This window comes from Bufo gargarizans, chromosome 1 (assembly GCF_014858855.1).
Source record: "Bufo gargarizans isolate SCDJY-AF-19 chromosome 1, ASM1485885v1, whole genome shotgun sequence".
In the NCBI taxonomy this organism is placed as follows: domain Eukaryota; kingdom Metazoa; phylum Chordata; class Amphibia; order Anura; family Bufonidae; genus Bufo; species Bufo gargarizans.
The window spans coordinates 730224645-730237211 of record NC_058080.1 but is presented as its reverse complement, the minus strand read 5'-3'; the positions used below and the strand labels follow the sequence as shown (position 1 = coordinate 730237211).

The 12567-nt window shown below is 46.9% G+C and overlaps 1 protein-coding gene across 1 annotated transcript in view; it reads right to left on the bottom strand.

Annotated features, from left to right (window-relative positions):
* Positions 1–12567, bottom strand: part of TARS1 (threonyl-tRNA synthetase 1) — a 34994-nt gene that overhangs the window by 11439 nt on the left and 10988 nt on the right. The window contains exons 3-9 of the mRNA XM_044276410.1: positions 11639–11829; positions 11289–11412; positions 8593–8714; positions 5619–5736; positions 3239–3303; positions 2566–2644; positions 348–494 (exon numbers count right to left, since the gene is read on the bottom strand). Of these exons, the coding sequence (XP_044132345.1) occupies positions 348–494; positions 2566–2644; positions 3239–3303; positions 5619–5736; positions 8593–8714; positions 11289–11412; positions 11639–11829 (846 nt within the window). The remainder of the gene's footprint in view (positions 1–347; positions 495–2565; positions 2645–3238; positions 3304–5618; positions 5737–8592; positions 8715–11288; positions 11413–11638; positions 11830–12567) is intronic.

The following is a 12567-nucleotide window of genomic DNA, read 5'->3' as shown; positions in this document are numbered from 1 at the left end:
TAACAAGCACAGTGCCATCCACTGGATAGTGGCTGTAGTTGGTATCACAGCTCAGCCCCATTCACTTGAATAGGACTGAGCTGCGCCTAGGCCATGTGAACGATGAATGTGACATCGCTGGCCTAGGAAGAGGTGTAAGTGCTCACAGAGCGACGCATCCTCTTCATACAGCTGACTGGCAGACATCCAAGGAGTGGGACCCCTGACGATCTCATACTGATGACCTATTCTGAGGACAGGACCTATCCGCAGGCACTGCAAACAGGAGAAAAATGAATGTAGTGGATGCAAATAGGTTAATTCTTCCCCCAATGTTGGAATGTCACATCTCATTCAACGGAGCTCACCCTTCCAATCTTTCTGTGATCTCGATTCTTGGCTTCTTCTTGGAATTTCTCCCATTCTTTCAGCATTTTTGGATCAGGAAAAGATATTCCATATATTCTTTGTAGGGTTTCCATATCAGCTTTCCCTTCCCAGTAAGTGGAGGAGTTCTGTAAATCACAAAGCAACAAAATCAGCATTTTACTAATGTATTCTGGATCTGTCAGCTCTGCTGTGCGGTGTAGTATAGAGGATCTGTCGGCTCCCCTGTGTGGTGTAGTATAGAGGATCTGTCGGCTCTCCTGTGTGGTGTAGTATAGAGGATCTGTCAGCTCTCCTGTGTGGTGTAGTATAGAGGATCTGTCGGCTCTGCTGTGTGGTGTAGTATAGAGGATCTGTCGGCTCTCCTGTGTGGTGTAGTATAGAGGATCTGTCGGCTCCCCTGTGTGGTGTAGTATAGAGGATCTGTCGGCTCTCCTGTGTGGTGTAGTATAGAGGATCTGTCAGCTCTCCTGTGTGGTGTAGTATAGAGGATCTGTCAGCTCTCCTGTGTGGTGTAGTATAGAGGATCTGTCGGCTCCCCTGTGTGGTGTAGTATAGAGGATCTGTCAGCTCTCCTGTGCGGTGTAGTATAGAGGATCTGTCGGCTCTCCTGTGTGGTGTAGTATAGAGGATCTGTCAGCTCTCCTGTGTGGTGTAGTATAGAGGATCTGTCAGCTCTCCTGTGTGGTGTAGTATAGAGGATCTGTCAGCTCTCCTGTGTGGTGTAGTACAGAGGATCTGTCAGCTCTCCTGTGTATTGTAGTATAGAGGATCTGTCGGCTCTCCTGTGTGGTGTAGTATAGAGGATCTGTCGGCTCTCCTGTGCGGTGTAGTATAGAGGATCTGTCAGCTCTCCTGTGTGGTGTAGTATAGAGGATCTGTCGGCTCTCCTGTGTGGTGTAGTATAGAGGATCTGTCAGCTCTCCTGTGTGGTGTAGTATAGAGGATCTGTCAGCTCTCCTGTGTGGTGTAGTATAGAGGATCTGTCAGCTCTCCTGTGTGGTGTAGTATAGAAGATCTGTCAGCTCTCCTGTGTGGTGTAGTATAGAGGATCTGTCAGCTCTCCTGTGTGGTGTAGTATAGAGGATCTGTCAGCTCTCCTGTGTGGTGTAGTATAGAGGATCTGTCAGCTCTCCTGTGTGGTGTAGTATAGAGGATCTGTCAGCCCTCCTGTGTGGTGTAGTATAGAGGATCTGTCAGCTCTCCTGTGTGGTGTAGTATAGAGGATCTGTCAGGTCTCCTGTGTGGTGAAGTATAGAGGATCTGTCGGCTCTCCTGTGTGGTGTAGTATAGAGGATCTGTCGGCTCTCCTGTGTGGTGTAGTATAGAGGATCTGTCGGCTCTCCGGTGTGGTGTAGTATAGAGGATCTGTCAGCTCTCCTGTGTGGTGTAGTATAGAGGATCTGTCAGCTCTCCTGTGTGGTGTAGTATAGAGGATCTGTCAGCTCTCCTGTGTGGTGTAGTATAGAGGATCTGTCAGCTCTCCTGTGTGGTGTAGTATAGAGGATCTGTCAGCCCTCCTGTGTGGTGTAGTATAGAGGATCTGTCAGCTCTCCTGTGTGGTGTAGTATAGAGGATCTGTCAGCTCTCCTGTGTGGTGTAGTATAGAGGATCTGTCAGCTCTCCTGTGTGGTGTAGTATAGAGGATCTGTCGGCTCTCCTGTGTGGTGTAGTATAGAGGATCTGTCAGCTCTCCTGTGCGGTGTAGTATAGAGGATCTGTCGGCTCTCCTGTGTGGTGTAGTATAGAGGATCTGTCGGCTCTCCTGTGTGGTGTAGTATAGAGGATCTGTCGGCTCTCCTGTGCAGAGTAGTATAGAGGATCTGTCGGCTCTCCTGTGCGGTGTAGTATAGAGGATCTGTCAGCTCTCCTGTGTGGTGTAGTATAGAGGATCTGTCGGCTCTCCTGTGCGGTGTAGTATAGAGGATCTGTCAGCTCTCCTGTGTGGTGTAGTATAGAGGATCTGTCGGCTCTCCTGTGTGGTGTAGTATAGAGGATCTGTCGGCTCTCCTGTGTGGTGTAGTACAGAGGATCTGTCAGCTCTGCTGTGTGGTGTAGTATAGAGGATCTGTCGGCTCTCCTGTGTAGTATAGAGAATCTGTCAGCTCTGCTGTGTGGTGTAGTATAGAGGATCTGTCGGCTCTCCTATATTACAGAATTTCAGATAGCATAACCCTTTACTACATACATACACATTACCTTGTGAATTTTGAGTGCTTTAATCTTTCCAGTATGTCTGACATGGGGTCCTCTGCAAAGATCGATTAAGGGGCCGCATCTACAAATTAAAACACCACCAAGAATACATTAATGAAGAGCAAACAGAGCGAATGCAGAATCTCCATATTGTGGCCACTGCTTGTTCTGCTGCGTCATTCATTTAAGGTCATGTCAGGTAAACCTGCACTGTCAGTACATTATACCACTGACTACAAGGTCTCCCCATGAACGTCTATAATGTCTAGTTACGAGCAATTCTTAGGTTTCTGCAATTCCTTTAAAGGGTTTTTTCCGAGATATTTCAACTGATGACGTGTTCTCTGGATAGGTCATCAGTATCTGATTGGTGGGGGGCCGACGGTGCCTTCTAAATGAGCTAATCGTTGGGGGTTCCCTGGTGTAGGACTCCCACTGATCAGAGGATAGGCCATCAGATATAATATCTAAAAAATATATATTTTAAGGAGGAGAGCAACTGCAAAGCATCTATGGCCCTACAGGACCCGGTAAATCTGTGCATCATACAGACAACCGACTGATATCAATGAAAACTGTGTAATACTCCATTTCTCCTGTGGAGGTGCTGCAGGGCCGCCGGGTGCCTGGCTCTTGGTTCCCTTATGGAACCAGAAGAATGGGATGGTCATTTTACCTGTACACTGTGGTGGTTGGAGTATCCACTTTTTCATTCAGGATTCTGCACTTAAACTTGTTGTACTAAAGGAAAAAAAAAAAACAGGATGAATTAGTGGAAGAAATCATCAGGAATTAAATATCCACAGGCTCCGCCATACATGACTGACAGATATGTGTCCCAAGATTGACATCCATATCCAGAATGGGGGACCCCCAAACCCTGCCCAGCCTGGTCACTGACTCCCACAAGATCAGCACACTGCTCCCCTGCTGCTGTCATCATCTGATTGGATAAAGGAAATAATGTAAAGTGTAGCTTCATTATGGATTTGTAATTTCTAAATAGACTGTAATTGCCAAATGTATTAGTATGCCGTTACAGTTCTCAAAGTCAAAGGTCACTGCCCGTCACAAGGTCAACACACCGCCCCCCTGGTGCTTTCAATATCGGATTACATAAAAGTCATTTTGTTCCTTCCCGCTTTCCATGTAGATTATACATGCGTGCTTCTAAGAACTACTTAAAGGAGATGTGTCAAGAAACATATTCTACATTTTTCAAACCAGCTTCTGGATCTGAATACTTTTGTAATTGCATGTAATTAAAAATGTATTGAACCAATGTGTATCTGTATAGCGCCACCTGCTGTTTGTTCTTTTCCTTATTTATCCTTAAAGGGGTAATCCCATCTGAACTATCAATGGCATATCGCTAGGATATGCCATCAATATCAGATGGGTGCGGGTCCCACCTCTATGACCTCTCCCCAGATGATGAGCGTCGCAGGGTCCTAGAGCCTCCTTTCAATTGTACAGTTTTCCTCAAAAAGCTTTCAGTTTCCTCTAATATTTTAATCACTTACTTATATCATCCTTACAGTCACACACAAAGTTTCATTCTAACTTCTTCTTAGTGCGTTATATTTTTTAATGCGTAGTTTGTTATAGATATACTGTATATACTCGGTGACATGTTGCGGTAAAACTGTAATATTGGTGTAACCACAATCACTGCCTTAGGTAGGAATGCAATATATATTTTTTTTAATGTCCATTGCTAAGTCACCACACTGTGGATGAAGTATTCCTGTGATTTTACCATGAATCGCCATGTAGAGCAAGCCTAAAGGTGCCCTGTGGTTTCTAGGACCTTATCATTCTCGCTCAATGCTGGTTTGGGGGAAGGATCAGGCATGCTAAATGTCAACATGTCTGATTATTGTCCCCAGTGGAGCTGACAGTACGTGACGGGCACAGCACTTTCCAAGCAATTAGTGGGGGTAACAGCCATCAACTCGCAAATCAGAAACTGATGCTACATCCTAGAGCAGCCTCTGGCGCTCCAGCTGTTGTGAAACTACAACTTCCAGCATGCTCTATTCACTTTTATGTGAGAATAGCCGAGCAAGTGTGCATGCTGGGCGCCAGACCGGAGTGTGCATGCTGGGCGCCAGACCGGAGTGTGCATGCTGGGCGCCAGACCGGAGTGTGCATGCTGGGCGCCAGACCGGAGTGTGCATGCTGGGCGCCAGACCGGAGTGTGCATGCTGGGCGCCAGACCGGAGTGTGCATGCTGGGCGCCAGACCGGAGTGTGCATGCTGGGCGCCAGACCGGAGTGTGCATGCTGGGCGCCAGACCGGAGTGTGCATGCTGGGCGCCAGACCGGAGTGTGCATGCTGGGCGCCAGACCGGAGTGTGCATGCTGGGCGCCAGACCGGAGTGTGCATGCTGGGCGCCGTACCAAAAGTTGCTGACCCCTGTCCTAGAGGCATCCCGTCAATGTCTCTCCTAGGACAGGACTTAGATACTGACAGCCTACCCTCAGGATAGATCATCAGTATCACATCAGTGGGGTGCTGGATGTTTCGGGCATTTAATGGCGCCAGAAACCATACGGTGGATGGAGTCGGAAGCAGAAGGCTCCATCCCCTGTGCAGTGGCCATGCTGGGGTGGAATGGAGGGGAGCTGCAGTACATCAGCACAGGAGACTACACAGTGGACTGGGCCTTCCCTCCACGGTGGTTTCTGACAGCTGCCTGAAAAAGCTGATCTGTGGCGTGCCAGGTGTCGGACCCCCACCGATCTGATACTGATGACCTATCCTGGGAACAGGCCATGTTACATTCCAGCTGTGCTTTTTTTCCAGGTAATTGCCCAGTGTGAATGCAGGATAATGTAACAGTGAACCTACTGTGTGGCTTGATCGAGGTCGTGCACTTTTTTCATATTTTTCTAGCTGCAGTTCACAGAAGTAACAAAGTAGTTCCCTAAACTGCAGCTCAATGATTGAAACTAGAAAACCGCACCATAAGAGTCCGTGTAAGCCCGGACCTCGTGCACCGGCGGCTGTATAGAATTCGCTCCATTCGGTGATATATACGCGTCGGGCGTTACCTTAAACATTTCCAGCAGAGTCTCTTTGGACACTTCAAGCCTTTCAAATGGTTGTTTCTCCTTCATAATCTTTTTGCACAGGTTTTCCAGGCTGGTGAAGTCGTTGCTGGACACCCCCCTGGCAGAGAAGATTTCTACCATTACCAACACAACAACCGCAAATCATACACAAGCAGAATGCTGCCCCCTAGTGACCAATTTACTAAATGCATGCCACAAAAGTCAGAGGGGTACCACGTGCTAGGTCACCTGCCTTACAACCCCTTTAAGATTCATTCATCTACCCAGTCCGACTTTTAAAGACTGCAAGGACATGTTCCTATCGAAGCAACTTCCGGGACAGTGAGAGGATACCTGTTAGGGAGGGTTCGCATCACGTTTTATGCCTCCGTTTGACTTATACGTTTAAAAAAAAAGAAGAATAAAAAGATACAAAAATGCAGCACACCACGTTCTTGTATCCTGCACAGTCTGGTAAAAAAATAAGTATACATATTATATATATATATATATATATATATATATATATATATATATATATATATATATATATATAAATCCTAATTTTTTTTTTTTTTTACAATGGGACTCTATGGTGAACGAATGTGATTGTATGGCATTAGTCTGAGGCATCCGTTTTAATTAGGCTTCTTTCACACCAGCGTTTTTTATTTTCCGGTATTGAGATCCGTCATGGGATCTCAATACCGGAGAAAAGCACTTCCGTTTTGTCCGCATTCATTGTCAATGGGGACAAAACGTAATTGAACAGAACTGAGTGCACCAGAATGCATTCCGTTCCGTTCGGTTGCGTTCCCATACCAGAGTCAATGGGGACGGAACCATTTTCTTAGACACAATAGAAAACGGATCCGCCCCCCCATTGACTTTCAATAGAGTTCATGACGGATCCGTCTTGGCTACGTTAAAGATAATACAACCGGATCCGTTCATAACGGATGCAGACGATTGTATTATCAGTAACGGAAGCCCTGCTGGATCCAGCAAAAACGCTAGTGTGAAAGTAGCCTTATACGTTTTTTTATATATACGTTAATAGATGGGGAAAACGTGATGTGAAGCCACCCTTAGTGACACCCCGTGGTACCAGTATAACTTGTAATATGGATCTGACGCAAGCATCAAAAATTCAGGAGGTTAACCTCATTGCCCTACGCTCCCATGGTGCAGGAGGCTGTTATGGGGATTGTGTGCAGGATTCTTCCATGAAGAGAGAGAAGTCTCTAGATCAGGCATGCTCAACCTGTGGCAAAACTACAGGTCCCATCATTCCCGGATAGCCTACAGAAGGGCATGGTGGGAGTTGTAGTTTTACAACAGCTGGACGGCCGCAGGTTGAGCATGCCTGCTCTAGATACTACAACCCCGTCCAGCTTCTTATCAGTGACACAAGGACAGGGGGCAAACACCCAGATTAGAAATTAATTTAGGGGACAGCTTCCTTCAGACCACATCAGTCCTGCGGCTATTCTGCATGCCACCCTGCTTTTCTAGAATCAGATGAAACTAGGGAAACGTTATTTACTGGTACAAGTTGCTGCTGAAAATATCTTAAATGGGGTTATCCTGGAAATAATATTCATGACCCATCGTCTGGATATGTCATCAATACAAGATCGGCGGCGGTCCGGACCCCAGTCGATCAGCTGTTAGAAGAGGTCTGGCGCTCTGTGGCCTCTTCCTAGGCCGTGTGATGTCGTCATACATCGGTCACATGGCCTAGAAGGGATAGGGGCTGGGCTGCAATACCAAGCACAGCCACTAGACTATCGACAGCGCTGTGCTTGGCGAGTTGGTGGTGGTGGTCCGCAGTGAGCGAGCTCGCTCCGTGGAACAGCTGATCAGTAGTGACCAAAAAATAAAAAATACCAAAACATGCCTCTTATGCTGAAGGAGACCACCTTTTGAGCACTTCCTCTTTGGTTGCAGCTTGTACCTCTAACCGCAGTGATATACACTCCGATATGGAACTGCACTCACCTCTTACGGTAAATATGAAGTTCCCTTTACCGCTTCTGCATTTCTATCTCAATTCTTAGAAGAGCAGAGCGGGTATGCATGATGGGAGTTGTAGTTTCACGACAGCTGGAGTGCTGGAGGTTGCCTACCCCTGAGCTCGGTGATAATCACCTGCTATTTTCCTCCTATCATGACTCCTGGGCTGCTTTGTAGCTCAGCCCTATTAGGACAGGGCTGCGATCCGTGTCTACAGGGGTCCTCGGGTAGTCTGCTGCTCCCTCCTACTCCATCTCTGCCTTTCAGAAACTAGCTGAAGCTCACCAAGATGTTAATGAATGGAGAGATCATACAAGTGAGAAATGCCTCTCAGGCTGGTCCTACACATCCAAGTGCTCCTCGATAAACCTCCATGCTGAGCTTGTCCGAGCATGCAAGTGCCCTGGACCAAGAGAGGGGAGAAAGCAGCTGCCGAACTCCTCCGTCAGAGGATTATCTCACCAAGAGCAAAAGGACAGGGCAGAAGAAAACCAGCTGCTCGATCCTGATCTTCCCCAACATCTACCACTGGGGGGGAAGGAGTCTGGAGAACCCAACACACATTACATGGTCACAATCAGCAGATGCGGCCGGCGTGTATCTAATGTGTATGGCCAGCAGTGGAAAACGCAGGACGACAAGGTGATCGGTGTAAGGGTACTTTCACACTAGCGTTGTTTGAATCCGGCCGGAGGTAAAAATACAACATGCTACGGTTTTCTGAAAAGCCTGATCAGTAAAAAACACTGAACTGAAGACATCCTGATGCATCCTGAACTGATTGCGCTTTATTCAGAATGCATGGGGATAAAACTGATCAGTTATTTTCCGGTATTGAGCCCCTAGGACGGAACTCAGCGGCGGAAAAGAAAAGCGCTAGTGTGAAAGTACCCTTAGACAGAACAGCCTTCTAGCCACTGCTGCGATCACAACACTCAACCACTTAGGAGAGGCTCACCCGTCTTCAAGAAACATGTCGTAATAAAAGCCGTTTTCGATAGGAGGGCCGTAGCACAGGCATCCACCGTACACTCGCTCCATGGCCTCACCCATAATGTGTGCGCTCGAGTGCCAGTACACCTGTCACGGGAACAAAGCAAGAAAGTCACTAAACGCAGTAACGTACAAGAGCGATTCCTTCTCCCACCGCATGAAATCTGGAAGAAGCAACTAAATCAGGGACAAAGTCTGAGAAGATTTACTAAGAATGTACAGTACAGACCAAAAGTTTGGACACACCTTCTCATTCAAAGAGTTTTCTTTATTTTCATGACTATGAAAATTGTAGATTCACACTGAAGGCATCAAAACTATGAATTAACACATGTGGAATTATATACATAAAGTGTGAAACAACTGAAAATATGTCATATTCTAGGTTCTTCAAAGTAGCCACCTTTTTCTTTGATTACTGCTTTGCACACTCTTGGCATTCTCTTGATGAGCTTCAAGAGGTAGTCACCTGAAAGGTCTTCCAACAGTCTTGAAGGAGTTCCCAGAGATGCTTAGCACTTGTTGGCCCTTTTGCCTTCACTCTGCAGTCCAGCTCACCCCAAACCATCTCGATTGGGTTCAGGTCCAGTGACTGTGGAGGCCAGGTCATCTGGCGCAGCACCCCATCACTCTCCTTCATGGTCAAATAGCCCTTACACAGCCTGGAGGTGTGTTTGGGGTCATTGTCCTGTTGAAAAATAAATGATGGTCCAACTAAACGCAAACCAGATGGAATAGCATGCCGCTGCAAGATGCTGTGGTAGCCATGCTGGTTCAGTATGCCTTCAATTTTGAATAAATTCCCAACAGTGTCACCACCAAAGCACCCCCACACCATCACACCTCCTCCTCCATGCTTCACGGTGGGAACCAGGCATGTAGAGTCCATCCGTTCACCTTTTCTGCGTCGCACAAAGACACTGTGGTTGGAACCAAAGATCTCAAATTTGGACTCATCAGACCAAAGCACAGATTTCCACTGGTCTAATGTCCATTCCTTGTGTTCTTTAGCCCAAACAAGTCTCTTCTGCTTGTTGCCTGTCCTTAGCAGTGGTTTCCTAGCAGATATTCTACCATGAAGGCCTGATTCACACAGTCTCCTCTTAACAGTTGTTCTAGAGATGTGTCTGCTGCTAGAACTCTGTGTGGCATTGACCTGGTCTCTAATCTGAGCTGCTGTTAACCTGCGATTTCTGAGGCTGGTGACTCGGATGAACTTATCCTCCGCAGCAGAGGTGACTCTTGGTCTTCCTTTCCTGGGGCGGTCCGCATGTGAGCCAGTTTCTTTGTAGCGCTTGATGGTTTTTGTGACTGCACTTTTACTTAGCTGCTTTTTTCTTGCCATAATACAAATTCTAACAGTCTATTCAGTAGGACTATCAGCTGTGTATCCACCTGACTTCTCCACAACGCAACTGATGGTCCCAACCCCATTTATAAGGCAAGAAATCCCACTTATTAAACCTGACAGGTCACACCTGTGAAGTGAAAACCATTTCAGGTGACTACCTCTTGAAGCTCATCAAGAGAATGCCAAGAGTGTGCAAAGCAGTAATCAAAGCAAAAGGTGGCTACTTTGAAGAACCTAGAATATGACATATTTTCAGTTGATTCACACTTTTTTGTTATGTATATAATTCCACATGTGTTAATTCATAGTTTTGATGCCTTCAGTGTGAATCTACAATTTTCATAGTCATGAAAATAAAGAAAACTCTTTGAATGAGAAGGTGTGTCCAAACTTTTGGTCTGTACTGTACATGACGCGAACCAAAATTATAATGGGTAAAGGGTGCATATAAGTTCAATTTCAAGGGGTGTCCAGTTTGGCAAACCCATTTCCGTACACCCTATTGGTGTATTCTGAGTTAATACTTGTATCACTTGGTCATAGAGGAGAGCGGTTACATAGAGTGTCTCCCTCTCTCTGGAGGACCTGTCTCGTCCTGCATTACATAGGCAGCACATTGATGTGAATGGACGCTGCGTAATGCTCATTTTCCCCTGTGGTGGTGCTGCAGGGAAACTGAACACCTACTGCCAGGTGATTGCTGGAGGGATTGTGCAAAGTGGAGGACCCCTGTAACTGAGGCATCGTAAAGGGAGTCTGTCACTGGGAAATTGACAGATAACCCAGGCACAATGTTGTGTAGGGCTAGCTCAGCTAAATGTAACAATATATTTCACGACAGCGATCTGTTGGGAGAAAAAGGACTTTTAATCTGTATGAGCGGTTAGGTGGACCAAGGGCAGGCACTCCACTCTGTGCACCCTTGCTCCTTCCCCTTCCTCTCCTTCTTGATTGACAGGACAAGGCGAGATGACTATGCTGGAAAAAGACCCATCCAATCAAGAAGGAGAGGGAGGGGCTGGCAAAAGAAGGAAGCGGGAGAAACAAGAGTGCACATAGTGCTTGGGCCCGCCCTCAGTGCACTTAAATGCTCATTTGCATAGGGATAAAAAAAATCCCCTCTCTCCAGAATGAAGCAACAGATTTTTACATTGAGCTGAGCTAGGCCTACAAGGCATTGTGCCTGTTCTATCAGCTTCTCGGTGACAGGTCCCCTTTAAGTATCTGCATTTGTGCCGTGTTCAGCCCCGATCGGGAAGCTTCTGTAAATCAACACAGGAATAACATTTTTAAGCAATCCGAACACTTACTGCTTGAGCTTCTTCATCATCTAATTTCAGCAGCGCCAGTGTGCAGTCTGCCTCCAGGGGGCGGTCAAGGTCCCACACCACATTATTCACCTTCGCGATCACTGTATTATCCGCTAACCCCTGACTGCAGGAGACAAAAGAACCAGCATGAAGATGAGGAGGAAGCGGAAATGACCCCCATCCTCATGGGATTAAAGGGACACTAACCCTAATGTCCTCATAGATTACGCTTTTGTCATCTGTACTTTTGGGGTGACCACCAGCCGCCCTCTTGGGGGTCAGACTTCAACCCATTCATAAAGTGTCAGAGGAACCGTGTCCCAGCGTCATGTCCAGTGTCTCCTCCTCACCTGATCCCAGCAGCTATCTGGTATGGGGTGGTCTTCCAAGACTCAGCGTCCACTTGTTTCCCATCCGGCAGGGTCACCTTGATCGGTTTGCTTTCCTTTGTGGCTTTCTCAGCGAGGAGGGCATCGTGCTCGGCTTTCAGCTTATTGTATACTTCCAGCCTCTGGTTGATGTACTCGGGCAACGGACTGAGCTGCAGACAGAAAATAAATGGTAGTTTACATGATATAGCACCCCGGTACAATATACAATATTCCTATAATATGCACAATATCCAGCACCCCAGGATAATATACAACATCCATGTAGAATATGGCAGATGAGGTTTAACACTGACAAATGTAAGGTTATGCACATGGGAAGGAATAATGCAAGTCACCCGTACATACTAAATGGTAAAACACTGGGTAACACAGACATGGAAAAGGACCTAGGAATTTTAGTGAACAGCAAACTAAGGCTCCATTCGTCCGCAAATGGGTCCGCATCCGTTCCACAATATCGGGAACGGGTGTGGACCCATTCATTCTCAATGGGGCAGAATGGGGCCCCGGACTTCCAGGCCTCAGCTCCGCAAAAAAAATAGAACATGTCCTATTCTTGTCCGCAATTGCGGACAAGAATAGGCAGTTCTATGGGGGTGCCAGCCGGGTGTATTGCGGATCCGCAATACACCACGGACGTGTGAATGGACCCTAAGCTGTAGAAACCAGTGTCATGCAGCTGCTGCCAAGGCCAATAAGATAATGGGTTGCATCAAAAGGGGCATAGATGCCCATGGTGATGAGAACATAGTCCTACCACTTTACAAATCACTGGTCAGACCACACATGGAGGACTGTGTACAGTTCTGGGCTCCTGTGAACAAGGCAGACATAGCAGAGCTGGAGAGGGTCCAGAGGAGGGCAACTAAAGTAATAACTGGAATGGG